The 26,532-nt window shown below is 49.7% G+C and overlaps 10 protein-coding genes across 10 annotated transcripts, besides 1 other annotated feature; 4 read left to right on the forward strand and 6 right to left on the reverse strand.

The window, feature by feature from the left end:
• Positions 1-26,532: part of a sequence feature (contig 1.51 915..1114266(-1)) that runs on past both edges of the window.
• Positions 1,831-2,931, forward strand: ANIA_02912 (uncharacterized protein). Its single transcript, XM_050612597.1, has 3 exons — positions 1,831-1,927; positions 1,994-2,237; positions 2,356-2,931. The coding sequence occupies exons 1-3, from the start codon at positions 1,844-1,846 to the stop codon at positions 2,436-2,438; spliced, it is 411 nt and encodes a 136-aa protein (XP_050468505.1). The 5' UTR covers positions 1,831-1,843; the 3' UTR covers positions 2,439-2,931.
• ANIA_11373 (uncharacterized protein) lies at positions 6,327-6,774 on the reverse strand (the record flags this gene model as incomplete). The annotated part of the gene is made up of 3 exons (XM_050612598.1): positions 6,327-6,433; positions 6,479-6,604; positions 6,747-6,774. 3 exons carry the CDS (start codon positions 6,772-6,774, stop codon positions 6,327-6,329), a joined length of 261 nt encoding a protein of 86 aa, XP_050468506.1.
• ANIA_11372 (uncharacterized protein) lies at positions 7,228-7,553 on the forward strand (the record flags this gene model as incomplete). The annotated part of the gene is made up of 3 exons (XM_050612599.1): positions 7,228-7,243; positions 7,408-7,447; positions 7,478-7,553. 3 exons carry the CDS (start codon positions 7,228-7,230, stop codon positions 7,551-7,553), a joined length of 132 nt encoding a protein of 43 aa, XP_050468507.1.
• On the reverse strand, positions 8,731-10,564 carry atfA (bZIP transcription factor atfA; the record flags this gene model as incomplete). The annotated part of the gene is made up of 3 exons (XM_050612600.1): positions 8,731-9,029; positions 9,083-10,214; positions 10,459-10,564. 3 exons carry the CDS (start codon positions 10,562-10,564, stop codon positions 8,810-8,812), a joined length of 1,458 nt encoding a protein of 485 aa, XP_050468508.1. The 3' UTR covers positions 8,731-8,809.
• On the reverse strand, positions 12,556-13,425 carry ANIA_02910 (protein uaX; the record flags this gene model as incomplete). The annotated part of the gene is made up of 2 exons (XM_655422.1): positions 12,556-12,587; positions 13,056-13,425. The coding sequence occupies 2 exons, from the start codon at positions 13,423-13,425 to the stop codon at positions 12,556-12,558; spliced, it is 402 nt and encodes a 133-aa protein (XP_660514.1).
• ANIA_02909 (guanine nucleotide exchange factor GET3) lies at positions 13,977-15,474 on the forward strand. The gene is made up of 3 exons (XM_655421.2): positions 13,977-14,646; positions 14,692-15,281; positions 15,336-15,474. Exons 1-3 carry the CDS (start codon positions 14,257-14,259, stop codon positions 15,376-15,378), a joined length of 1,023 nt encoding a protein of 340 aa, XP_660513.1. The 5' UTR covers positions 13,977-14,256; the 3' UTR covers positions 15,379-15,474.
• Positions 17,282-19,076, reverse strand: ANIA_02908 (uncharacterized protein; the record flags this gene model as incomplete). The annotated part of the gene is made up of 5 exons (XM_655420.1): positions 17,282-17,340; positions 17,636-17,774; positions 17,926-17,957; positions 18,237-18,425; positions 19,052-19,076. 5 exons carry the CDS (start codon positions 19,074-19,076, stop codon positions 17,282-17,284), a joined length of 444 nt encoding a protein of 147 aa, XP_660512.1.
• ANIA_02907 (eukaryotic translation initiation factor 3 subunit E) lies at positions 19,506-20,924 on the reverse strand (the record flags this gene model as incomplete). Its single annotated transcript, XM_655419.2, has 2 exons — positions 19,776-20,924; positions 19,506-19,716 (listed from the first exon to the last, which is right to left on the reverse strand). The coding sequence occupies exons 1-2, from the start codon at positions 20,909-20,911 to the stop codon at positions 19,506-19,508; spliced, it is 1,347 nt and encodes a 448-aa protein (XP_660511.1). The 5' UTR covers positions 20,912-20,924.
• On the forward strand, positions 21,263-22,035 carry ANIA_02906 (mitochondrial 54S ribosomal protein mL49; the record flags this gene model as incomplete). The annotated part of the gene is made up of 3 exons (XM_655418.1): positions 21,263-21,419; positions 21,535-21,923; positions 21,985-22,035. 3 exons carry the CDS (start codon positions 21,263-21,265, stop codon positions 22,033-22,035), a joined length of 597 nt encoding a protein of 198 aa, XP_660510.1.
• ANIA_02905 (putative ARID/BRIGHT domain protein (SWI1)) lies at positions 22,806-26,001 on the reverse strand (the record flags this gene model as incomplete). The annotated part of the gene is made up of 1 exon (XM_655417.2): positions 22,806-26,001. One exon carries the CDS (start codon positions 25,999-26,001, stop codon positions 23,059-23,061), a length of 2,943 nt encoding a protein of 980 aa, XP_660509.2. The 3' UTR covers positions 22,806-23,058.

Consider the following 26,532-nt stretch of genomic DNA (forward strand, 5'->3'; position numbering starts at 1 on the left):
TAAAAAAGAAAGAGCTCCCAAGATCGCGACGATCGATGGTGCGTAAAGCCCTCGATGTAGACAACTATATGCCGGGCCCGCCGGGAAGAGTGGGCCACTAGACCTCGGACTGGAGAAGCGCGCCAACTCGACCTTGGAAACCTGAGGCTATTGACAGATGGTGTCAAGCCACGAGTGCTCCGCCACTGCTCCACGCACCGCCGCTCTTGTTTGTGTGGCTTGAACACTCTGTGGCTGGAACCATTGGGCTTCAGCAAAATTTTTTTTTAGTTCGTAACTTTCTTTTTCCTTTGCTTCACGAACCTCGGAGTCGGCGATCCTGCATGTGGCTGTGCTTATCTCCGCCTGAGAACTAAGGCAGTACCGAGCAGGCCCGGCGGTTAACCCCCGCCGCCATCGCTTCCATTTCCCGCTAAGGGCAGCAGCTTTCACGACTATTGTTCTTAGTCCCTGTCCATGCGTCCCGGCCGTCTAGCTTGAGGACATCCTTGTCATTGTTACTATATAATTTTCAATCTGACGCCTATGCAATCCCAGTGATTTGGAAATCTCGATTTAGCGCATCCTTGGGCTGATGACCAGGTGGTCGGGAGAGTGTGTCCCAATGGAGCCGGTCTCCTGGACCGATTCGACCAAGTCATGAAGTCCGGCTCCGCATCCTTACATTATTAATATTGATTAGTTATTCCATTTACTCTTCTTCATGGGTAGTCTTGCCCTAAGCTAACCGTGTTCTTCCCACTCAGACCGCTCGAGCCATCGACTCGATGGGGAGATCCGTGCCGAAAAAACCACTAGTCGAGGGCTATTGTGACAGCTCTTTCGAGTGCGCGACCTGAGCACGGCCTCTATCGTGCCAGGACAATAAGGATCCTCAGGAAATCATGACAGATCTTCGCTGGGAATACTCACCGCCCTGCTCCACGCTTTGTTGGTGTTCACTGTTAGTCATGTTGGGCGCCGCCGATCCGTCCTGACTAGCATAGCGTACGTATCTTACCATCTTGAGACGGACTGGGTTGGCCGCAGTGAAGATCAGGGAAATTTCAACCAAAGGAGGGGAAGCAAGAGAGGAACTGGTTACGGTCCTGTTATCAGGGCAGTGTCACTCTGAGGAAACGTGGATGCGAGGCTGACCGTCCTGTGGTTGACGCAAGGGGTATTGCGTCGATGTCCCAGCAGGTGACATTTACAAGTTGTAATCGGGCAGATCACCTATCTCGACGCCTCGGGCACCCCGGCGGGCAGGGGACCCCTGTTTCTGTCGTGTGTATCCTGTTGGTAGGACGTGGGGTAGCCCAGAATGACCTGAGAACGCTGGTACAGAGTAGCGCAACCTCTGCAGTAGTGCGTCAACAGTGCTACACCGTATCCAGCATCGAGATGCGACCGAGCCCCTCCGAACAGACAGCTCAACCGGGCAGATGGGCACTAGTTGGAGGTTAATCGGCTAGCGCAGGCACTTCAGGCTCCTCATTGGTCATTGGGATCTCTGGTGAGATCATTGACTGCTCATTCTGCGTAGAAATATTCAAATCATCTCGCTAGACAGATTGCAGTCGATAATACTGTGCCCCAATCATCTGCCTCAGCTGGTCTTGGGTAAGACACCCTCCGCAGAAAAAAGAAATGCAGCCTGCAGTCTAGTCTGGACTGAGGGTCTCTCCAGGCCATGCGCTGGACACCCTGAGTCTTCCCCACCACATGCTCGTCACCACTTGGACATTCATGATATAAGACATCAACTCTCCCACGATGGGGTGAATGAACTATCACTTCACTATCACTATCGACAGGACAAGACAGACGAACCTTAAAACGTGCTGCTGAACTTGAACCTTGAATGAACCTTGAGCTTACCTTGCTTCCGCCATTCGACTTGTGTCCTTCATCGACAATGAGCTACAAATCCAACTACGAGCCTTACGTGAGTTCCCACCATCCACTATCCCAATACTTAGAGTCGAGATTCAGCGCCTAACTGTAGCTCCAGACAAGCCAAAGCCTGTACTCCAGGCAATCCTCGTCCTCAGAACTCCTCTACCCACTTGGCGATCTCTACCCACACGTCGTCGCTTTACAACTCCAAATGGAAGACGAGAATGAAGCCCGAGGGTCCGCATCGAGGAATCTCTCCTACCATCAGGACATCCCTTACTGGGCAGAGGTTGCCTCGCCAGAATCGCCTCACTCGCTGTCGGAGAGTTTCTCCAAGCGCTCGTTGCGCAGATATAGCGGTATGTTCATCCACCGATTCAGTTTCAACGGAATGGGCCCTGCCGAGCCGGCCGGCCAGACCTGTCACGTCCAATGTGACCTGTTACGGACCTGGGCTAATGCGAACATGTTCTTTAGAATCCACAAAGGCACGATTTGTTTCTGGAATCCGGCGATTGCTCAGCCGCGATGAACTAAGGGCACGTCGGCGTTTCAAGTGAATTGCTTTGCCCTTGGCCTTAGCCCGAGCTGAACGACCGCGAACGATCCTTTCTTGAATGCATTTTGACTATTCCAAGCCACGCTTTTTTTTTTTTTTTGTTGGCTATACCCTAATGATCTTTGTTTCATTGCTTACCATTGTCTCACTTGGATTCTTACTAAGTCCCTTGCATTTCCGGGTTTCTTCCTGCACCTCCACGAATGATGCCCCCATTTTACCATGCATCGGTTCTTATTTTCCTATGTCACCGGCACTTGCTGCATCTGCATCGCCGCATATCGGCATTCCATTCCAACTGAGACGTGTCAGACTGACTCACTCTTTCATTTGATGTTTTCTCCTGTCATCAACTGGCGTTTTGGATGTTTCATGCCTATTTACCTAGTTAGCGAGGAGTTTATGGCGTTGTTTCCAACTATGCAAGGAGTAAACGAGCGAGCCGCCGCATGAGACTGAATATCTAGGTCATTTGACACTTTTGTTACCTTGCATTGCATTACTTTGCATCCACACTCCACCATTTACAGAGTAGGGTAATACAATCTCGCATTCTTGTCACCACGTTCTCTGTTCGAGGGGTTGACTCTGCAAAAACAATCTCAAGATGAAACAATGAAACACTAAACGCTGAATTGCAGGTCTCAGGCTCTGACATGACAGAATGTTCCTGGACTGGACCGTAGCACATACTACGCATCCTGATGGTCTCGCACTCCATAGATAACAGGGTCGTCTGATCAACGCCTTTGTCGTTACCCAGAGTACTTGGTATGTAAGCCGAGCAGCCCAAGTATCATCCCTACGACTCTCCTATCCAACATGGTAATTCTGTACAAGTTCAAAGATAGAGACTCAACTGCTTTTCTCCTTTTATTATATTTATATATTTTAAATTTCTTTTCTTTTCTTTTTTCTTTTTTTTATTTTTACACTGACGTATCTCTAGCTCAACATAAACGAATTGCCTCCGCCATCCATGACGCTGTCACCGATGTCACAATCCTCTATCTACTCACGAGCGCATTGCAGGCTACGGCCCGGCCCCAGTCGCTATATGGCCAAGCTCCAAGTCTCACGACATGTGCAACGGATCTTATCTCCCCCACCTCACTGATTCCCAGCCAATCCGTTCACACTGAGTCTCCGTGAGTTTGGCAGCGTGATTTCAACCCAAGAAGCAAGGGGCATGCACTGAGAGCCCGCCCTGACCCTACGCCTAACCTGACTCAAGATCGACGTATGGCGCCAAAAAAGGTTCACAGCTCGTGATCTTATCATGACACAATCACCCCGTGCTTGCTGCAGCGCATGATGAGGGTTCATGTGCAGTTCACCGCTCCTTCGATGGTCTCGAGTCGTAGACATGTCGGATATGACACCTCCGGCAGCGGCAGAGCAGTAGATAGAGTTTCTAGTAGTCGGGCGTACGCAGCGTGATTGTTTCTCGCGTCCAAACTCTATGCAAAGAGGGTAGAATGGACAAGCCTTAGCCTGCAGATGATTCACCGGCCGGGACTCTGGGTTTACCTACGTATCAGCCGTTTCCACTACCAACCTCCAGTACCGTACCCTGATTGGCTTGGCCTGACCTGACCTGACCTAACCTGATATGCAGGTACATACGCCATACTTCGTACCCCTCAGTTCTCGAAAATCTATTGACAAGGGTAGGCAATAGCCGAGGGCGCTAGAGCCGAGCGCTTGCATACATATTACATTTTGTACATGCTACCTAGCCACTATCTGCAGTATTTGATTTCGCGCCCTATCTAACCAGCCCCGCACCTGGGCAACACAGTAGCGGTTGCTGGTCTAGTCTAGACTGAACCGTTCATTATGCAGGTGCTGTCTTCGTTGCAACCTTTTGCGAATTGCTGACTGCAGGCTGCAGGCAGCACTCTACGTTAACCCCGTCAACTCTGGAAGTCTGAGTGCGGCCGTTGGACCAAGAAAACCGGGGTGAGTGAGTCCCTGTAGGCCGCTGCAAGGCTGGTGGTACTGCTAGACTGCAGATAATCCTTTACTAGATCGGTAGAGTACATGTGGGTACTCGACCTAGGCGCGTGGTGTACGAGACGGTAAAATCGACGCACGCGCAGGGGCCCGCCGCGCTTTCCGTGCCCTGTAAATGCAGGCAGGTGCCATCCTACTCTGGCTTACTGGGCCTGGTTAGGTGATATACCTCTACCGTCCTGAAAATTGCGAGAGTCTTCTCCTGTCAGATCCGGATGGTGCTGCTGTTAGAGGGTGAGACGTGCGTGTCAGGTGATCCGCTCACCCTTCACACTGCCAACCGGTGCACTCTCCTTACTAATCATCCAGTGCCCTAAGTAACATATCACATTGTTAGATATGACCTGTCATATCTAACTGCACTGCCGCATCTCTTACCTGATAAGACCTCCTTTGAAGTCCTTAAGAGTAGTAAGTTGTGTATAATACAGATCATAGTTAGCATAAAAGATTTTAATACTTATTGTTCGTGGCTTAATTCGGTCACATGACCGGATCGACACTAGTACCCCCTGAGGTTATTGTACAATTCTCCATCTTGCGGACTTCTCTGCGGTGCATAATATCATCTCTGTATCAGATAGTGTTCGGCCGTATTACGGGCCCAGTCCACCGTTTTACAAGGGCTGATCCGTTCAGACTCTATCGCCAGTCTACCAGAGATACATAAACTATGTTTGAATACCGCCCTACTGCAGACATCAAACTCCCTGCTTCAGAGTCGCAGTTTACTCGATTGCCAACAAAAAAATATGGCGACAATCCGACGATTGAAGATACAGAAGAACTGTCAATCTGTATACTCGAGCTCGTCGCCCGCACCCAGAGGCTAGCTTGTGCCTGCCTCTCTCTGATCCAGCACAAGATGGTCTCGGCTCTTGCTCAAAGTGAGAATCCTAAGCTCTCGACCCCGGATCGAATTCAGAAAGGTAGTGAGCCGTTTTCATCTACCGAAGAGTACCGCGTCTACTGCTCGATCTGGCACCTGCAGCACTTTTCTACCCTGCGAAAAGCAGCAACAGAGCGTTGGAACTGGGATGAAGCATCAATCCAGGGTCTGGATGCATACAACACATGGACTGAAATAGATTGGAGAACGGGAAACGAAAGAATCTGGACGACTGCAGCCCTTCTTTCAGACCTAGGTCTTCCTCCAATCTACAGACACCATCCCTTTCAGCACTTCAGAAATAACTAGCACAGGATCCAGAAGGTGAAGAGTCCTCCCGCGCAGCCTGGACCTATCCCCATGGAACACCGCTGCCCCTCTTCCATTCATTCGATACGCCGCTTGCGTAACATACCCGCAGCCCGCCGTGCCTTTGGGCTCCCCCGCCCCCTCCCAGAAAAACTAATGCAACGGAGACCTGGCAGCTTACGATTGAGCGTCGCAGATCTCTGCCACTACAATGCATGCTATTCTGTCAAGCAGGTTCGGCTGTCAGTCGAGAGCGCGAGCCATCATCGCCTGCCCTGGTCGACTTTCGACCATGGCGACGACTTGGCATGGCAGTCTGGGATGCCTGGCGAATGCAATTGTTGGGTTTATTTACCTATCCCTGAAACCCGGGTCGAGTTATACCGACATCTGATAGTGACACTCTAGATGTATTGCCCAGGGTTCCTGAGGAAGAGGCGCGTGGACCGCTGGTGGACTACGTTGGGCGATGGTTGGCTCTCATCAAGGTGAGGCGCGCGAGAGAATACACCCGGGATTAGGGATTATATTGGGGGTGTTTGGAGGAGAGTGGAGCCATGAATTCTAATTAAGATAGCTGGACATAGTGTTTGACCTGCACGAAGGAACTGAGAACATATAGACACATTCCTAAACTTATAGCTTGCATTTTAATTGTTTGATATTGTAACTAGTCTACGACTCCTCCCACAACTTCCTATGTAGAATCTCAGAAACTGTCTTCGGCTTGGCGCCCATCTTAGGGCTTGGGGTTGTGTCACTGTTAAACCAGCTTCTCCTTTCTCTTCGAATGTTTCAGTTTCAATTACCAACTCTGATTTACATACGGAGCGCCATATTGAGCCATCTGCCGCCGCAGTTTTTGAAGGCAGGTTTGCTGCGTGTGGTCCAGCGAAGACGCGGTTGACTCAAGACGTGGTGCCTTGACCGCAGGCACGCATCTCTGGTCATCCCTAGGTAGTCAAGCAGGGACCTTCTAACGGCGATGCTCGAAAGCACTGACTCCAGAACCGGCTCAAGATGTCTAAGCCACTATTATCAACAAGCTCATCATGTCCCCTTTGCTGGCCACGAGCCCACAGCGGCCATACTTACCTTTAAGCCTCAAATCTCTATCTACCATAATGGGGCGGATAATGCCATCATCTATCTTGTTCCACTATATCTCACCCACCTTCATATATTGCAAGCCCTAAGCGATGTCAAGGGCAATTGAATAGCCCTTTCCCTGGCCATCTCACTAAGTGCAGACCATCGCCAACCGATATGCACGGGACATCAGCAGACTTTGTATCCCTACATTCATTTGACTATGCAAACTCGCTGTCAGAATTAGAATAAGTGGCGAGGAAGTAGGCTAGATACTGGCGGGCCATGTTCTATGATAAGAATCCGCAGGCGCTCACACGGCAGTGTTCTGAGGCGGCCATTGAGGACAACACCAGTACGACCTTATGTATTGAGAAGAGCTTTTGATGGATAAAGACATATATGGTTTATTAAGAAGAGCTAGAATATCAAAGCTAAGGAGCTTGGAAAGTTACTTCTGCCGGTCTGCAACCGGGAGAGCCACAACATGTATGCCAGTGTAGGTTAATATACAGTCCAAAAAGGCATGAGCGCCTCCTTCCTGCTTACTCCGGACGTTGGTGCCTTAACAAGTAAGTTAGGTAAGCTGCTCACCCTCAATGATGATTTACTCACATCAAGCTGGTTTAACCCTATACTATAAGCGCCTGATTGCACTGCTAAACAGCTTTCCCATCAGTTCTCAGTGCTCTTCCAGGTACTGAAAGGTATGAGGATACACATACCTATTCTTAAAGGCTGAACAACATGCGTATATATGGCTTCGCAGGGGCACACCATCGTTTAGCCGGTGTCGTAGTCGCCTTCAATTAGTGACACGCAGGACCATGCAAGCTTCTTGGACATGTTAAGCGGCTCTCCTACTTATAGATTTCCAAGAACTGGCAGATACCCCTGGTTTCAATCATAAGCCAGCCCCCGTAGGAGCTAGATTATTTACAAACAGCAAACTAACCCGGCGACTACCTTTGATGAGTGCTGACTAGAAACTGATTACTGGAAATTTAATCATTACCTGAGTATATTAGTAGCATTAAAGGGAAAATTACACATCTGCCATGACATCTCTGATTAGCTAGGAAAGCTCGGTCCTGACGAAAATACTTTTGTTATGGGTTCCTCGTACAAGCCATGCTTGCTTAACATGGTCCCTATTTCTACCTGCACTCATTGGATATACTTTTCTTATTTTCAACAAAGCCTTCTTGTACATATGGCAGAATAGCTTTGAACAAGTATATTGTCCCATACAATACCGTAATTTTGCAGATACGTCTCTGTCCTACCTAGTGAGAATACGGTTGCACAATACACCGCATCACCGCCACTTAAGTCGATCTCAAAACCGTGGCTGCTGCTCCACTCAGACCCTAAATGCACTGCAACCACTCACTGTGCCCACATAGTATAGGGATTTACCCATTCACGACGAGAAAACTAGTGGCGTTGAACTTTGGTTATGCAGGTCTGTCAATAGCTCGCATACTAACCGTCAATTCGGCTGACCCATGGCAGTGCAAATGCTTACATGCATGATCCTCGGCAGTGGAGTCCAGAGTGTAGCAAACGGTTACTCATTGTGGGAGCGGACGGCACCGTCCTCAAGGCAGGAACTGGAACTCAACCTGCGCTGGAACCTGTGCTGGGAAATGGGAAATGGGAAATGGGAAATGGGAAATGGGAACTAGTACGCCATGTAGGAGGCTGCACTAAGTGCTCATCTTTGAAGACAATTTGTTCTAGCATCGAGATCTGGTAATATGGTAATAGCAGATTGATCCCATGGTATTTGTCGGTGAAGAAGACCAAGTAAATGTTGAACGAGCACAGAGATACTGACCTATCACAGCGGATTCAGGTTTGTTACTCTAGAAGAACGGGGACACTGTGAGGAGTCACATCCGACAAAATAGACTACATGTTTGCATGCAAAGAGCCACTAGTTGTTCAATACTTATCGCAAGTTGACTTGATCGAAAAAGAAACGCTGAACCTTTTGCTAGTTGTTACAGTACGCCCGAGCCAAATACAGAAACCGTTGCGCCAGTTAGTCAAGTGATATTATTCCTTCAAGTGTATGGAGGATTCGGGTTCCAGATAAGCCCCTGCGCCTGTGAAACCGGACAATCTTTGTGTGCAAGTAACAGTGTCTTCAAGTTAACAATTTCCTCCCGTAGTTGAGTAACAGTGGTCGTAAGCGCGTCATTCTCTGACGTAAACAGTTCGACTTTGGCCTGGAGATTGGCGAGCCACTGCTTCTTCCGTTGTCGACATTTGAGTGCCGCAACCCTACGTCTGTTAGTATACTGATAAATTAGAGGATTTGGGAGAGATTGTCATGCCTATTTCGTTCGAGGAAGTTCTTTCTCTTCTCTTCATCAGTCATCTTCTTGGTGTCGCCGGCCTTCTTTTTCTGTGCGGGCTGCTGCTCTTCCTCTTCTGATTCGCCCTCTGAAGGAGATTCTGTGCTGGCTGCACCGTTGTTGAGCTTCGTCCTCTTGTTGGATCCCTGAGTGGAATCATCCGTCTTGCGCCTATTTCCTGTACTGGAAGCTTTCGTAGACGTGTTTCTCTTGCCCCTGCCTCGGGCAGGTTTGGCCTGTTCACTTTGTTCTGACCCGTCGCCACTTGGCTCTCTCGTATTTGCTACACCATTTACATTAACCGATTGGCGTCGGGCGGCATTCTGGTCTTGTAGAATTTCGCTAGTCTGAAGTGTTTGCGGTGGAATTGCCGTCTGGTTCGAAACAGCAGCAAACTGGTTTGCCGTCGATTGTCCACCTTTGGCCAACATGAACAGTCCATTAGCAGCGTCTGCTGCATCATGCGGCCCAAAGTCGACTGTGGCGGGCTGTGCGGGTTTTATATCCATAGTTGTTGTAATGTTCTGTGGTACTTGATCGCCTTCGCCGGTTGGGTTGGATGTAGGCGCAATGCCGTTCTTCTTTACATTCAGAGCTGTGCGATGGAACTCAATAGTAGACGGAGTTGCGCCTCCGTTCTGCAGCTGGTTCAACAAAGCTTGGGAGTTGGGACTTGGTGCTGGGAACATGGAGCCTCCGCCACCTGGCGTCAAACCAGTGCGGAGTGAGGACTCATTCGGCGTCGGAAAGCCCCTTCCGATACTGTCGAAGTAGTCACTCCCCCCGGCAGGCCCCGCAAGCATAGCAGGACTCAGGGGACCCGAGCGCAAGGAATTAGACCAGTTGTATGCGCCGCCGGCGGAGCTAGTGCCTGGTAAAGCAGGTGATGTGATCGAAGCGACAGGGGGAAGAATCGACTTCCCCGGGGTCTCACCGGAACCCCCGCCGAACGATTGCTCAAAAGGATTCGGCTCCAAAGCGAAAGGGTTGTGAACTGAGTTGAAGTAATCGGGGGTATCGGTGGCAGCCGATGGGTTAGGCCGTGAAGGAGGTGCTAATGAAGTCTGGGGCTCGCCATCCGTCTTCTGCTCTTTGGTCTCCGATGAGGCCTCTGGAAGATCATCAAGTCAGTACAATTAAGCCAGAGCAGATACGAAACGAGATGAAACGGCAAGTTCGCGACAATGCGCAGGAGGATAAGGCAGGGGGGAGTAGTTGTGCGACGTCATCCAGGTAGACAATAAGGATTGTATGAGGTCATCCCGACACGATGGGAAAGATAACATCGGAGGCCGGGATGGGTGGCACACAACCATAGATCCAGAATGTTTTGTACCAGAATCAAGAGAACTCACCGTTATCCATCTTGACACTGTTCTTTTTCGCATCCATTGGTGAAGAATGCGCGGTAGGATTAGATGGGAGCGTTGTTGAGACTGCCGAAGCCACGGCGGCAGACATAGTTCCCCCCGCGATCCGGTCGATAAATCAGCTGAATAATAGAGAGGCCGCGGGCTGCAGGAGATCCGTGGTCCCGAGTGGAAGAAAAAAAGTGAAAGCAAAAAAAAAAAAAAAAATGTATGAAAAGGTAAAGGCCCAAGACCAATTGGGCCAAGTGGCAAAGGCGATCGAAGAAAAAAAAAAGAGAAGCAGTAAGAGGATAGTCAATACAGTATAGAGAAACGAAGGGAGAGCGCGAAATGTCGACGCCTCTCGGGAAGTATCGTATGGGACCGCGTCAAAGAACAGAAATGAAGAGTGAAGTGACGTAGAGCGAGCACAGAGAGAACAGTTTAAATCAGCAGAAAGAGATATTCATGCATTAGTGAGTAGTGCAGCTGGATTGCAGTGGTTGTACCCCAGGAAGGGCGAGGCGAGGCGAGGTCACTGGGTATGATGATGATGATTATTGAAGATGGAAGAGAAGGAGGAAAGAAGTTGTGACGTAGTCTGGACGGGAGGGTTGGACAGGGAGTTTTTGCAATTTAGGGGAAGAGGGGAGGCGGTCGGCTATTATGAGGTAAGCAGCAAAACGCCCTCGACAGTGACGCTTGTTCAGGTGCAACCCTGGATTCGTTACAAAAGCCCCCAGTCTGCCGGCTGCGTTGCACTTTCTCGAGCACCGAACTTTTTAGTGAGGGCGAGGTTGTGGTTGTATTCAGACTCTTGACTCTGGCAACTCTGGCTCCAGGGTCTCTATCCCTAATTTCTTCCTGCACTCAACCACTTCGCACTCTAACTCTTGACTCTTGAAGTCTCTGCAAGTCGCAAGTGAAAAATCGAAAGGGTAACAGTACGTCGTGATTGGCCGGGACCGAGGATCTCGAGTTCTCGACAATGAATCGACTTTTGGCCGTCTTCGTTGAGGGTGGGTTCCGGCAATTTCACGCACCAATAACGTGATGACGCAACTTTGAGAACCGATCACTGGGTTGTGCACACAACTTGATCGCGCACAACAATCAGGGATAATGATGGATGTAATGAACCCAAGGGATACAGAAGGTAAATATCAGGAAAATCCAGAGGTTTCGGCTACCACGACAGGTCGAACCCTTCTATCTTCCAAGATCTGTCCGTGTAAGATGGCACCAGGGGGCCTCCGGGGGTATCCGATGACTTCACCGTGACGACGACAGGAATTTTATCTGTACCCTGTGGATCCAAGACTCTCGGTCCAGCCGGGCGGGTGGCCATTGACAACTCGTTAAGGCAGTTGGCCCACTTCTTCCAGCCACTCATCGCTTTCACCAGCGACCCCACTCAAATCGACTTGCCGCACTGCAGTTTAGCCAATACTCATCATGCAATGTGCTGGGCGGTGAGTGCCCTTTGGCCATTCACGACGTGTGTGCAATCTCCTCGTTCCTTAGCGCCTTCTTTCCAGGGAATCAAACCACTTACTCAACGCCTGATTGGCTAAATAAGATGATGACGCAATGTCCCCCTCTTCGTTCTGCGGGTTTCTATCACGTGACCAGAAACTAACAGACTCTCGTTGGCGGCAGTTATCAGATTGCCACTCGAATTCTATAACTTGGTCGGAGTGTTTATTTATGGAATGGTAATTTTATGTGGTTTGTACGCGTTCCTGTCTAATTTGGCATGGAAAGGACGCGTGTCAAGCATCTAGGATTCACTGTGACCTCGCAACCCACACCAACCTGGATCCTGGCCTTCATTCAAAGCTGCAAGGCGCAAGCGCTAGCTTTTAGTTCTGACACGGGAAGCCACCCGGAAACGCTTAGGGGATACGGCTCCCCCAGAGTGCTTGGGTCTGGATTCGTAGCGGTATTACATATGTATGCTTGATGGTACTTTCTGTCCTTGTTAAGTAAGTTCCCGTGCTTTGATCATAGTAAAGTATTTTTTACCAGAGAAGAGGTTGAGTTAAGCATTGCATTACTGCCGCCCAGTGCCAGTGTCTTGGCAGCTAACGTCGTTTTCCGGCTCTAGACAAATGCGGCCATTTGCGCAGCTGTGCCTGTTATGATTAAAAGCACTGACCAGCTATAGATGTCATATGCGGAGTATACCCGTAGATAGTACTTGAGAAAATGAAATTATCATAACCCTCTATCATCCTCTCCAGAACAGCGAACTCATAGAGGACCACAGATGTTGTATCTCTGGTTAGACCACTCAGTACTTCAGTAACTCTACTTGATAGCTCCCTGGAAGGTCAGGTATATACGCCCATTAACTCCGTTTACATGCGTGATGCCCCCAAAGGTACTGTGGACAACCGATAAAATCAGATCGAGTTTTCACTCGTATCTAAACTAGACACTAGCTCAGCCAGACTACCTCAGCCAGCCTTCCACAGACTTGTATGTACTTCAACCGCCCAACCCAGTATAATGTCAATAGTAGTATCATGATCCCCGGTACGTCGAATAATTCCATGGCCCCAACAACACCGGAACATGATAATGTCTCCATCCCTCCTCACCCTCCTTTCCGCGCCCTTTGACCGTAAACTTGACCTCAACCTCTGGCCAGAAACTCTCGACGCCCTGGGCCTCAAACCATGGCCCGACCTCGAATCGTAGAGCCCAGTTTGTCTTGCTGTCGGGTGCGGGGAGGGATGCAAGTATGTCGGGAAGGCGCACTGTGGCAGATGCGGTTACGGATGCGGATGCCTCTGTAACCGGTGTCCAGCTCGCTACGCGGCCGTCTGCGTTTGTTGTTGCGGTGAAGCTGACATGGCTGGTGGCTGCGGGGAAGGGGCTTGAAAGGAGTGTGAGGGTGACAGGGAGGTTTGCGGCGGGCGTGCCCGTTAAGGTGTTTAGAACGTGGCAGGTTATCGGGTCGCGAGACATTTTTGGTGGTGAGTTTGGTCTCGACGGTATATTTGTGGAGGACGTCGATGAGACTCCAGCTGGAAGGAGGTGATTCTGGTACAGGTTAAGACGGCCCGTGACTTTGCCTGGCTGGTCAATTGCTTGCAGGTCTCTGGGACTAACGTCCATTAAGAACAGAAAATTGATATAGAAGACGAGGTGAATTGGAGAAAATGAGTGAGCGAGACGATATTTTATGTTGCTTTCGATCTCCGCTGTTTCTGTCGGAGACCACCGACGGGGAGCTCTCCGGAGTCAGTATCGTAGTTAGTCAGTGAGTATTTGTTGATCTTTAAACAAACGCGGATTAGACAGTCAACTAATTTTCCATGAGATATCTCTACCCATTGCTTATTGCCATTTGAAGTCGAGTTTAGCTTTCAGGAACCTGAAGCAACGGGGACTTCATAGTGGGGTAACCCGCTTATCCCACCTGAGGCAGAAACCCTCTGCACGTGTTAACTCTGAAGGCGGCAAAGACGCTTGCTTTGCTCTGACAATAGTGAGAAAATAAGCTAAAGGTCAACTGCTTGCGTTAGTTGTGCGCGACAATCGATACTCTGGTATCCTCCTGCGTCTCGAGTAGTGCCGATCCGGGTGACAGCGCTAGCCATTCTTTCCGCTTCCTGAAGCTTCGGCCAGAACTTTTGACCTTTGCGGGGAGAATCAACAGTCAACAGTCTGCAGAACGTGCTAAGTCTGTCACACCCCAGCATTTGGCCATTATTATCTGACCGAATCTCTATTTCAACAGACCTATTAGGTTTGTCAATAATCATCGTCGCGAATTTCCGATAACCCCTTGCCAAAATGTCCTCAACCGCGATTGTCCACGACGACGACCTTATGGAGCCTACGCTCCAGTCAATTGTCAACCAGAAAACATTGCGCTGGATCTTCGTTGGAGGCAAAGGAGGTGTTGGTAAGACCACTACCTCTTGCTCACTCGCCATCCAGCTTGCCAAAGCTCGCAAGTCTGTTCTGCTCATCTCCACCGACCCCGCGCACAACCTCAGTGATGCCTTTGGTCAGAAGTTCGGCAAGGAGGCTCGTCTAGTCGATGGATTTACCAACCTCAGTGCTATGGAAGTCGACCCGAATGGCAGCCTCCAGGACCTTCTAGCGAACGGCGAAGGTCAGGGTGACGATCCTATGGCTGGCCTCGGTGTCGGGAATATGATGCAGGATCTAGCTTTCAGCGTATGTAGCGTTCGACCACTCTAGGGTCATTTCTAACAAGATCAGATTCCTGGTGTTGATGAGGCCATGTCATTCGCCGAGGTTCTTAAGCAGGTCAAATCCCTGTCTTATGAGGTTATCGTCTTCGATACTGCCCCCACCGGCCATACCCTCCGCTTCCTTCAATTCCCCACGGTCCTCGAAAAGGCTCTCGCGAAGCTTTCACAACTGTCGTCCCAGTTCGGGCCAATGCTCAACTCGATTCTTGGAGCTCGTGGTGGGTTGCCCGGTGGTCAAAACTTGGATGAACTTTTGCAAAAGATGGAATCCCTGAGAGAAACCATCGGCGAGGTCAACACCCAGTTTAAGAACCCTGACATGACCACTTTCGTATGCGTCTGTATTGCAGAGTTCTTGTCTCTGTACGAGACTGAGCGCATGATCCAGGAGCTGACAAGCTACCAAATTGACACACATGCTATTGTAGTCAACCAGCTTCTTTTCCCTAAGCAGGGCAGTGACTGTGAGCAATGCAATGCACGCAGAAAGATGCAGAAGAAGTACCTGGAGCAGATTGAGGAGCTCTATGAAGACTTCAACGTTGTCAGGATGCCGTTGCTCGTTGAAGAGGTCCGAGGGAAGGAGAAGCTCGAGAAGTAAGTTAATTTCTTCGCATACATTGTCACTACTTTGCTAATCCTCCTGATCAGATTCAGCGACATGCTCATCAACCCTTATGTGCCTCCAAACTAAGCGTGTGTTAATGATAAGTTCGGTTCAAATTTGATATCGTTGTTTGGCATGAGTTATGAGAACGAGATAGACAGTAATATACAATCATTCTGATGCGTTGCTATCTCATTTTGCCTGACTGTCCGTCAAGGGCTTGAAACTCCGCCTCATCAGTGGTCAACCATGTTGTCCTTCTACTACTATGCTTACTTTGTTTCTTTTTTACTGGCCGTTGAAATTTCGCCACAGCGCCTTGTTCTCGCCTTCATAAGGCTGCATGTTTCGTATCAGCGGTCACACAGTCACTCTTCTGAAAGTCCCTTACGACCAACCCAAGAACGCTCGAGGCAAGCTTCTTTCTGCGACAAACCAAGTCATCTTCGGTCGCTTGGGTATCTTTGTATGATTCTGCAAATCCCTCCGTTACTGGGCAAAAGCTCCGATCTCAATTGTCGGAAGCTGAGCATTTTAACGGTGCACTGTCGTCACCTCGAGAAAACCTTCTATAGCCGGCAAAATATTGTTCTCCGCGTGTCACCAATTACAATCCTCAACTTGGGAAATCTTTGTCACAGCAGCCACTTTGCCTTTTAGTTTATTCAACGACGCAGTTCCACAAGCGATCGTCTAGCTGCCTCGTTGGTCCGAGCTTGACCGTAAGGACATGGCATTGCGATACTGCTCCACAATGAAAGCAGCCTAGCTTTTGGATTCTGACTCCTGATCGTCCATAAGGCTAATTCGGTCTCCAAGACAAGTCCAGATTGTGAAATATGCCGATCGACCTCCGAAACAGGGCCTAGACTATTACTCCGAGACTTTGTCGAAGTCCGACGATGAAAGTCATATTCGTATTTAGAAACAGCAGACGCGTCTTTAAGGGGTTCCTTCATCGCTACTCGTGGCCACCTATACCTGTTCGCCGTGTGGTCATTGCATACAGACTACTTCATTACGATTATGCAGCGGCAGAGACTAACGACAAATACCAAAGAGTCAACTGCGCTGTTGGTCATCTTGCCGGGGAGCTTAGCCATTGTGGAGTAAGCTAGCCTGGATAATATTGCGAAGTGGGCTGGGAAAGCCCAATACAAGACAGCACAAATGCGAATCTATTGTGAAGGGCCAATCGCGACCGTAGCCTATCTCTTCGTGCATGTCTATTTACTCCGACCCTATCAATCAACCTGCGTTAGGAAAGCCAAGCATCTTTCCAGAAATGGATCCTTGCATAAAATGAAGAGGTTTGGTGTTCGGGCGATTCTGATCCAGCTTGCAAACTACATCCATCCTCGCTTGATGAATCATGAAGCGCAACGGGACCCAGCAGAGCGGAGAGAACGGGAGCTTCACTAGCAGAAGAAACATGCGATCCTTCGAAAATGAGTCTCAACATGATTGGCCGCTCTGTTCGAGCTCCGGGGCTACAGAGGGCTGAGCACAACGTGGTTTGTACCAGATCTTCGCCCCGATACCAGGGAGTATCCCATCAGCATCGTTGTATGCAAATATCACTCCGCTTCTGCCAGAAGATTTGGGTCCTCTGATAGACGGGAAGAACCCCATTGCAACATGTCCCTAGTCTCCCGGCGAACAGAGGATAGTTGGAGACACACCAAGGAGGTGCTGCGAGCTAGCCTCTCGATGCCCGTTCATGGAGCCACGGCATCATACATAAACTGGCGGATTACTTTGGTTGCAGGAAGGAGGTTCACCGCAGAGTCGGCCAAGAACCAGAACGACTACGAGCAATACCAGAAATTGCTTCGATTCGTTGGATAAGTCTAGTTGCTATTGTGGTTCAAGCCTCACTTTTTTTGTTATTACCTGAGCAAAAGGGTTGGATAAAAAGAGTGAGGCGGTTTCGCCGGGATCCGACAGGAACAACAGAACTAGAAACAGCCCTCGCAACGCGTTCCTTTGTTCATCTATCCGTCACAGGATCGAAGGTGAGTTCCCCTGGGGCCTTGGCTTCTCCTGTTGCTGATAGTTTGTATTATTAGACCATGTTGATCAGCAAGTCATTCCAGCTCCTTCTCCTGGTCGTCGGTCGACCTTTAAAGGCTATTCCCACGTAGAAACGCTGACCATTTCCATTCCTCATTCCTTTGACTAATACGCCCTTGCATAAAGGGAATATGCAAAGTATATATACTCTACAAAAGGCCCTTGTATGTGCTGCTTACGAGGCCGTCATAGACTACTTCTACCGCCGTCGTTCCGTATGAAAGTACGTTCTCACAAGAGGATTGACTCTTTTAGCTACGCGCATACATACTCAAGACACCTGTCCCAATCAAGAACGCTCCAAGGCACGAGGAGAGTGAAGATGTCTCAGGTCCAACAGTACTGGTTGCCAGGATATGGACTCTCTCGTCAAATTGTCTTAGGCCAGATCCAATACTTTCTAGGACCAACTGCAACCGTCCGGCCATACACTTACCAGGTAAAGCTCCGACTTAACCTCAGGATCCATTCTTGCGCCCCATATAATATGGAGACACACGGCCTGGCAACATATACTTACGAGACCAAAGGGGCGCGAAGGTTACTTGATTGTTGGCGTACCTCTGACAAGAGTATGTCGCTCTTCTCCTTTTCTAAGGAAGTCAGGGGTATCCGAATACTAATTGCTTGTTCAGGAACAAATCAACGACCTCGCCATCATGTCGCGCGAATATGAACGGCAAGAAGCCCTCCGGATGGCTGGCGACTCAAACTCGCAATCAGAACCCTACATCAACGAGATCATCCCCGTTCGGCTCTCGTCGGGCCCTCCACGCAGAAGACCGGGTGAATATGACTCTAGACGGCGATGAAAATGTCCCCTTTCCATCAATCGTTGCTTTGACGGGATAGTTTTTAGTCTACCCATTTACTCTCTGGTTTGATTCGGTCTTTCCCGGCCACGTTCTCCCACTTCACGTATGCACTTTCGTCTGTCCAGTCCTGACTCAGACAATGGACTAGCAAGGCCTGAGAGCTTCCTTTGTGCAAGGGAGTAGAGTGAGGCCCTGTGTCCCAGCATTTTTTCTCGGTGTTATTGGTTTTTCCCATCCACCTACATACTAGACCCTTCCATTGTTTCGTTTACAGATACGGAACTGAGCCATTATCATTCGAAGCATATCTAAGCATTTTGTTTGCGCCGCTGTTTCTTTTTGTTTGGTTTCGGTACCAGAGATATCCCCTGTTCTAGATTTCTGCTCTATTCGTATCAATCTTAGGTTTATATCCTTCTACCAATTTCCGTCTCTCATTCCCCAAGACAACATGATTTTGGCGCCGTCTCCGTCTCGGTGTTGACGAAGACCACCTTGAACAAGCAAGCCAACCCAGAAGAATGTCAGTTAATTATTAGGTGTCGGTAGAGCAGGAATGCGATTCGAATTCTGATCACATATGTGCTAGTTATATCTCAGTTCACGCGTCTATCCTTGAGGATCAAGCCGTGAGGTGGTTGCTGACTCTAGCGGCCTGAGTTGGATAATCCTACAGCATGTACATCGATCCGACGAAACGAAACCAGTCAGGAGACCATAGAATCAAATACCGATTTATTCCCATCAACTCTATAAATCATTCGTAACAACATGGATCAGGTCAATACATCAAGTGGTGCGGTAGAAGATAGAAGACCTGATAGTGGTGGGTGTCGTGAGTGACGTATTATAATGCAGTGAGGTCAAGATACCGAGGTACCTGAACCGCAACTCCATTGTTGGAGACACAGGCAGGGAAAAAGAAAGCAAGGAAAGAGACGAGACTCTGCCTTGCTTCTCGCTTTTCCTCTTGTTCGTAGGTATCTTTGTGGTTCGACAACCAATAGCTAGAGCGGGGAAAAAACGGACATAGATGGATAGAAAGGTAGGTAGATAGATAGGTGAATAGGAAATAAGTTGAAACGTCGAAAAGCGGGACCACCTGAACGCCGGCCTGATGCCACTCTGCTGGTTTCCATCATATCATATCATTCAAGACGAAAGAAGCCCGCGCATAGTTGCAGGGGAATACTACCAACATGAACAGAACCAACAAGGGAATAGAGGGATAATTGATTTCTTTTGGTTTCGGATGCGACGAAGTTGATTTATTTATTTCGCAACGGCCGCGCTAGGGGTTTAATTAGCTATGATTAGAAGGTACTTTCAGGAGGCTACGAACCTAAGGACTTGTGTCCGGAAGAAGGCACCCTTTGTCTTCTCGATGACCTGCTGGTATACGGATTGCGGGGGGTGGTTCATGATCACTGTGCCCTCTTTGTAGTCAATCTTGGCGTCGACTCGGGTGTCGCGGATCAGGTTGACAATCCACTTCTCACCCTCGTCCTGGTTAAGACCAAGACGGGTGGATAGATCCCTAAATCGGTAATTAGCACTTCTCGCGGTCTGTAATATCCGACGGCTTGTGCCACATACTTGATATCGATCCGTTGGTGAATCTTGCAGTAGCTCTCAGAGATGAGGTGTCGGGCAGCCTCAACAAAGGCATCAGCCGCGGAAACGAGGAAGAAGTCGCCGCGGAGCACTTCCTCGGCTTCACCGAGCTTCTTTTGGGCCTCCTCAAAGTCGAAGTCGACATAGAGAGCCTTGACAAAGTCGGTAATCGGGTCAGAGTATTCGTAGCCCTCCTGGCGAACGACGCGAATCAGGTCCTTCAGTTGCTTCTGGTATACGCTGCTGTTCTTGTGCGCACGATTTCGGTTCGTGATAACGGCGGCAGCGAGGTATCGGAGAATCCAGGGGCAGCTGGTCTGAATGGTGTTGATGTAGGCGGGGGAAAAGAAGAGGTCGGTCAGGACATCGCGCGCGGGGTCGTGGTTGAAGAAGGGGAAGAGCGACCAGTGAATCAACCAGGAGCGATTGTGCAGCTGACCCACGGGATTGTTGAAGAGTCTCGTCTCGATAGAATCCTTGGCCTTCTGAACTTCCTCCATGGCGGCCTCCCAGTTGGTGGTGAGGATCTCTGAAGCTAACTTACCCCATGTGGCCGAGGCAACCTTGTCGTTATCGGTGGAAAGGACACGGAACTGGTAGAGCAACTCGGCTGCATTACCATAGCTGCCGCAGCTGTACTGGAAGCGACCGTAGTCGTAAAGACTGTTGACCATCTCAATCGTGACTCCGTGCTGTTCTTCGAGGAACCTCAAGTTGGCAACCTTGTCGCTTCGCAGATTGCCCACCACAGCTTCATCTTGCAGCAGTTCGGTAATCTTCTCGCTCTCGTTCTGGTAGTGTTGAAGCTTGGCGAGGACCTCCTCCCTCTTTTTCACGAATTCGTCCGGGATCGTGTCAGAGTTGTTGATTTCCTGCCACAGGTTGGCTACATAGTCGGTCATGTTCGTGTGCTTTAGAAGCTCGTACTTCGCGCGGACAATCTCTGAATCGTCATCCTGCCCAGAGCTGAATTCAAGCAGTGGGAAGACTAGATGGCGATCGAGGTAGGGAATCAACTTGGGCAGCAAGTCGTACTGGTTGGCGATATCTTCAGCGGTCTTGTGGGCGGCGCCGCCGCTGGTAAGGGCCTCAGCGGAAGGGGGAACGTTGGCTGCCATTATGAACAGCGACAAGGCAGAGACCGGAAAAGTGGTGACGAAAGAGGGAAGGGGACAGTGGCTTCGTCTTGGATGAATAGCAAAGTGTGCGGCTTTTCAGATTCAGAAAATGTGGGCGGGAGGGTTGGTCTGGGCGCTAGTCCGCTTTGGTGCTAGCGGGAGCGTCTCCGCTCAGAGAGCAAAAAGTCCTGCTCTGTCTCGATATCGTCAATCAGACCATCATCGAGTCCCGTTTGATCGTCCATCTCCCCTCGCCCTTGTTTCCGTGGTCCATTCCTCCTCAGGGGAAATATAGCGTGGCCTTTGCGCGGAATAAACTCCTTCGGCCTCCACCACGTACTCCTTGCACAGATGACCACTCTCATGCAGTCTCTACCAGCCTCCACCGTTCGCAAGCAGTCAACGGCCATGTCAGGCTATCTTCAGCGCGCTGCGCAGCCCGTTGCTTCCTCAGGGATACGTAGCACAGTGTCTTCCAACTGCTTCCAATCTAGATTGATCAGCTCTCGTACGTTATAGCTATTCCGCTAGCCACCGGCGTCCGTATTGTCCGGCCGAGCGGCGGGCTCAACATTGCGGATATGAAGAACTTGTCTGTTCATACTAACTTCTCCCCCCTCCAGAAGCAGCTTTTCAGATCCAACGCGTCTTCCCCAGATCTTCCGTCTGCACGCAGCAACGCCGGACATTCCTCGCCCAATTGAAACGTCAATCCCAGACCCTCAGAGAGAATAGCACCCCAACAATCACACCTCCCCCAGCGGCCGCCAAACTGTCCCTCACAAACCTGCCCTACTTCGTCCGTCGAACCCCCTCGAACCAACTACCCGTCTATCTCGTTACCAAAGCTGGCGGGACAAAGCAGCAAACCAAGATTCAGAAGACAGAAGGTGATTTAGACGCTTTCAGGCGCGACCTTGCCGTGTACCTGGGACTCGAGTCTCCCGATCGCAATGCCCCTAAGAGCCCAGACATCACAATCAACCGACTAAATGGACACATCATCGTTAAGGTTTGCCCTTCCTAGGTTCTCAACGTTTCGCAGAATGGGCAGCTAACAATGATTCAAATAGGGCTGGCGAAAACCCGAAATCCAAAAGTTCATGCTTGAGCGTAATTTTTAAGCTGTGATAATGAATTCCTATCTATCGATCGCGTTCTAATTCAGGCTAATCCACAACCTGTCGTCTTCCGACCTGCTCAATATTCTCGTCTTCAGATAGCAAACGAATATCGACCTGAACATTCGGTTGAATGCGAGCATGGTTCTAAAAAGCCAAACTCATTCCAAATCATTCATGCGAGCGCTCGACAAGTAGAAGGTGCTGAAGCTTCGAGATGCTCTTTTTTACTTCCAGTTGAAGCAACCGCATACTCTGTTTATTTGTCTCATTAGGTATAGCCTATAGCTCTGGAGGTGCAGCTCACTCATACCTTCCTATCGCCTTTGTCATCGTTACCTCCTGATGTGTTTGTACATTTTTATTCGTTGTTCAGGAGTTTCTGTTCTCATTCCTCTCCTACCCGTTCTGCGAATTCTGTATTACTGGCGTGGCTTGGGCATTCTGTATGTGATATTGCATATTCAATGATCTCATGGCTGTTCAAGTGCTACACTGCGTAATATCATCTGGTCTTTTAAATTGATAATATAAAGTCGACCTGGCCCACTATAGTTCATGCAGGTGGGGGAGAAACGCCATATCAATACGTGCACGGACCAACAAACCTCTGACAGCCCTGAGCGCGATTACCCGCGCTTACTTGCGCCTCCTACGCGAGAATGACGGGCGATGGAGCATGGAAACATCTCAGAAGTAGACGTTCTAGGTAGGTGAGCGGTAGATATGTATCTGATAAGTACCATTTAGACGTCGTAAGACCTTTTGCCCGAGGGTATTGAGCATAGTACAGAGCAATGAACACAGGAGAATACACATTATCACGCCTCATTGAAGTACCATTTCCACCGGCGCCAAACCAAGTGAAGAGAAAATTGAGAAACGGTTGAAGAATAAATGTTTACTGAAAGATGTATAGATAGAAGACATGACGGAAGAAAGCGTTACTTAATGAATTTCAAGAGGTAGTCAATGCCATCGCTAGAAAGTAGACCAAAAAAGGAAGGACGCGGTTCATCTGGTTCATCATTCGGCGAGCCGTGCATACGTTATCAATTGCCGGACGACACCAGGATCGACGTTTGGCATCAGCAATGCGCCAAGTAAGCTTTCCTTCTTGGGAAGAATTCCGGACGGAAACCGCAGAGCTGAGTCTGTATCGGCATATTTCGATTTCTCAGCTAGACGCCGAAGAATTGCTAGTCCCCGATTGATGATTGAACCGTAGACTTCAGCCTCTTCAGCCTGCGCCCTCACAGCGTGCGTTTGACGGACGTTGTGGAGCGGTGGAGGGACACGTTCTGTGCTCAAAAGACATGAGAGGCGAAGCAGATGAATGGCAAAACCATCCACAGACTCTAGCCAAGATTTGGCGGTCGACCCTTCAGCAAATCCTGCCAGAATATCTGCAGCTAAAAGCCCCTGCATTAGAAACACTTTGCGAATATCCGCGATTGCAAAAGGTTTCCTAGGCTGGTTGGGAACAGGGCAAATCGCAAGACCAAATGCGCGGGTCAGAAGCTCTTGTTGAGCGGTGGAAGCCCCGTCGCTAGAAAATATAGTCCGGAAGAAAGTCCGATTTGGTTCATCTCGTGCCAGAAGTTTAGCCAGACTATCAACAGCGGCTGGTGTATATTTGTGTACCGACGGATTGTAAGCCGTGAACATAACACCATCCGATGACATAGTTGGGGCCGGGAATGGAGCAAAGGACAGAAGAAAGTGTAGAAGACAGAGCGCTTCCTCTTTACTTGGTAGATTGATGGCACCGCCAACGTTACTCAGGTAAATTAGGGTGTCTTTCATGAAATCCAGCGTGTTCTGATGTGTCCGAAGGAGCATGTTTCTTGTGCCAAGGTAACGGATGATCGTTGAAAAGAATTCAACCACAGGAGGCGTTGAAAGTATGTCGAAATTCTGCTCAACGAAAGAGAAATTGCGTATAATGGTGGTAATACAGATGAGCCTATCGACGGCCCTATCCAGCTCGTATTCCGTACTCCCAAACTCAGCAACTGGGGCCAGAGAAGTCCACTCGGACTGACAGCCGCGTTTGAGTTCTTCGTAAGATGGTAGTAGCATCATATCGGAAACTTCTGGTGCATGCTCTGCAAGTAGTTCGGCTTGGTCCTCCGCGCAATCTATTAAGCTATCAACCAAGTCATCGCAGTTATCGAGCAATATCTGCACAGCGGGCTCAGCAGAAAGTGAAACAAGCGAGTCTAATGCCACTCGCATCTCTGCATGAATACCAGATTTGATACCCATGGTCAAGGCGTGGATGTCAATAACACCAAGCTCAGCAAACGACGGTACATTAGGTTTTAACCTTGCGATTTCTTCTCCAAGCTGGTACATCTCTCCGACAGCGATAGGGCCATGGAGCTTATGCTCCGAGATTACCATTGGCTTGAAGGTATCCTGTATCGGCCGCCCAAGAGGCCGGTTATGTGATTGATCGGTCTCATCGGCCGGCTTACCGACGATAGACCCTGGCCCTTTTTCCGACGCAGCGGGCGACTGTGTTGATAATTGACCATTAAGGTCATGAGGAGTACTTGGGGGTTGGGATAGACGAGAGACGCTGAGGCGATGTTGGCCCTGCTGTTGTTTATTTTGTGTCTTGACTTGCGTTGGTGTCGCGAAGCCGTTGGCAGGGCCTTGATGAGCGTTGTTCGGTGTTGACGTAGTAGCAGGGGAAGGATGCCCTAACTGTTGGGAACCGTCGAATCCAGGTGTCTGCTTGACGGCAGGAGACTGGAGTTGCATGCCGGACGGATCACTGGGCTGTCGTGGTATTGAGGGCTGCTGAACCTGATCCGCGAATTGTTTTTGTTGACTGCTTAGGAAAGCTTGTTCGTAGGCGGCAAGAGTTCGCTGATAGAGGTCTCGAATCTCCTGAACAGCCATGGGAAACTGCACGGGAGGGAACTGAAGTTGTTGAGCTATGACCTGCCACATATTTGCAGCCGTAACCTTCTTTGAGCCTCCAAGCTTCATAACAGCCGCATATAGCTGCACAAGGTTAATGGGGCGACCAGAAACGATGGGATTTGGGTCAAAAGGCAAGTTTCTTGACATCATAAACTTCTGCAAGGATCGCATGAAGCCCTCGGGATTGGGAGGTTTCGCCATAGTCTGTTGCATCTGTCTGATCGCCGCCATCTGCTGCGGGTTTGCCATGGCATTCATGCCTGCTACTATCGGCCGACCAGCCATTCCGGGGTTCAAAGCGCGGTTTTGATTCTGCATTTGCATGGCATGCATCCGTTGTTGTTGCTGTTGGGCGGCAAGTGCCTGTTGATATCCTGGGGGCATTCCGCCAAATTGCGCCTGCATCGGCGCTTGTACGGACGCCGATGTCATTGCGGGGGTAGGCGAGAAGCCGGGTCCCATTCCCTGAGAGAAATGTTGGGCAGGCATAAATGAATTATTTTGAGGGGTATTCACCCGGCTGGGGTGGTCGGGTTGTGCGGGAGACATTTGGTTTCCGACATGAGGCCCGGCTGGCGAAAAGGGACTTGGAGATGCTGTTCCCATCCGCTGCGCGCCATGTTGGTCAAAATCCTGCATTATCGGAGATTGCGAAACATTCGTGGATGCGCCCTGTTGAAGATGTTGAAACTGCCCTGGATGGGAGAACTGAGGAGCTCCATTTACGGCGCCTTGGTAACCAGGATAGGGAACTTGTGGTGTCTGTGAACGGGAAGAGAGCCCTCCAGGAGCTTGTCTCGGCGACATCGAAATCCCATCTTCTGGCCGCGGTCGTTTAGACGGTATTACCTGGTTAGGGTTTGCGAATCCAGGAGACGCATTTCTGGGTACACCATTGAACATGCGCTGGAACTGATTAGGGTCGGGGGTAGGAGAGGCGTGAAGGAAAGCGGCAGAGGGGTCAATGGTCGCATGATGGAAAGCGCCATTCTCATGGTTCGGGAGGCTCGAGGCGTCAAGAGGCCAGGGGTTCATGTCGTGCGGTTTTACCAACCCATCTGCAAAGACAAAAGAAGCTGTCAGAGAAGATGACACAAATGCAACATATCCATCATTCAACGCGCGACCGGTGCGAGAAGCAAGAACAATAGAAGCTCTGTATTTCACATCATAGTATCGACTAGCTCAATTCCAAAATTGCGATGGATGTTTAAGAGTCTCGACGCGTTTGTTGGAAAATCGCTTGTCGCGCCTTGGTCTGCGACACGACCGAGGCGAAGCACTCCCGAAACAGATCAACGCAACGCGGAGACGGCAAGGGAAAACAAAAGAGCGCTCGTCAAGTGTATGACAAATTTGTTTCATGCAGTCACATACTAGAATTATCAGGATAAGAAAAGATGTACATACCGACAAGGCTGGACTATTAAAATGCCGACTCGCGAGCGGAGGATGGATGGCCAGTCCCGAAATAGCAGCTGTTGGCAGGTTGTGAAAGACTGCGAGGGATGGAAGGTCACGGGACCCGCAGAAGGAAACAAGAGGCCCGTCTGATGGAGACCAAGG

The sequence above is a fragment of the Aspergillus nidulans genome, chromosome VI (assembly GCF_000011425.1).
Source record: "Aspergillus nidulans FGSC A4 chromosome VI".
Lineage (NCBI taxonomy): Eukaryota > Fungi > Ascomycota > Eurotiomycetes > Eurotiales > Aspergillaceae > Aspergillus > Aspergillus nidulans.

Excerpts from the sequence above, each read along its gene's own strand:
- ANIA_02912 (XM_050612597.1), top strand. The coding sequence starts at position 1,844 with ATGAACCTTGAGCTTACCTTGCTTCCGCCATTCGACTTGTGTCCTTCA. Across the intron at positions 1,928-1,993 it reads AATCCAACTACGAGCCTTAC|ACAAGCCAAAGCCTGTACTC; the intron begins GTGAGTTCCCAC and ends CTGTAGCTCCAG. Across the intron at positions 2,238-2,355 it reads CTCGTTGCGCAGATATAGCG|AATCCACAAAGGCACGATTT; the intron begins GTATGTTCATCC and ends CATGTTCTTTAG.
- ANIA_02909 (XM_655421.2), top strand. The coding sequence starts at position 14,257 with ATGTCCTCAACCGCGATTGTCCACGACGACGACCTTATGGAGCCTACG. Across the intron at positions 14,647-14,691 it reads TGCAGGATCTAGCTTTCAGC|ATTCCTGGTGTTGATGAGGC; the intron begins GTATGTAGCGTT and ends TAACAAGATCAG. Across the intron at positions 15,282-15,335 it reads GGGAAGGAGAAGCTCGAGAA|ATTCAGCGACATGCTCATCA; the intron begins GTAAGTTAATTT and ends CCTCCTGATCAG.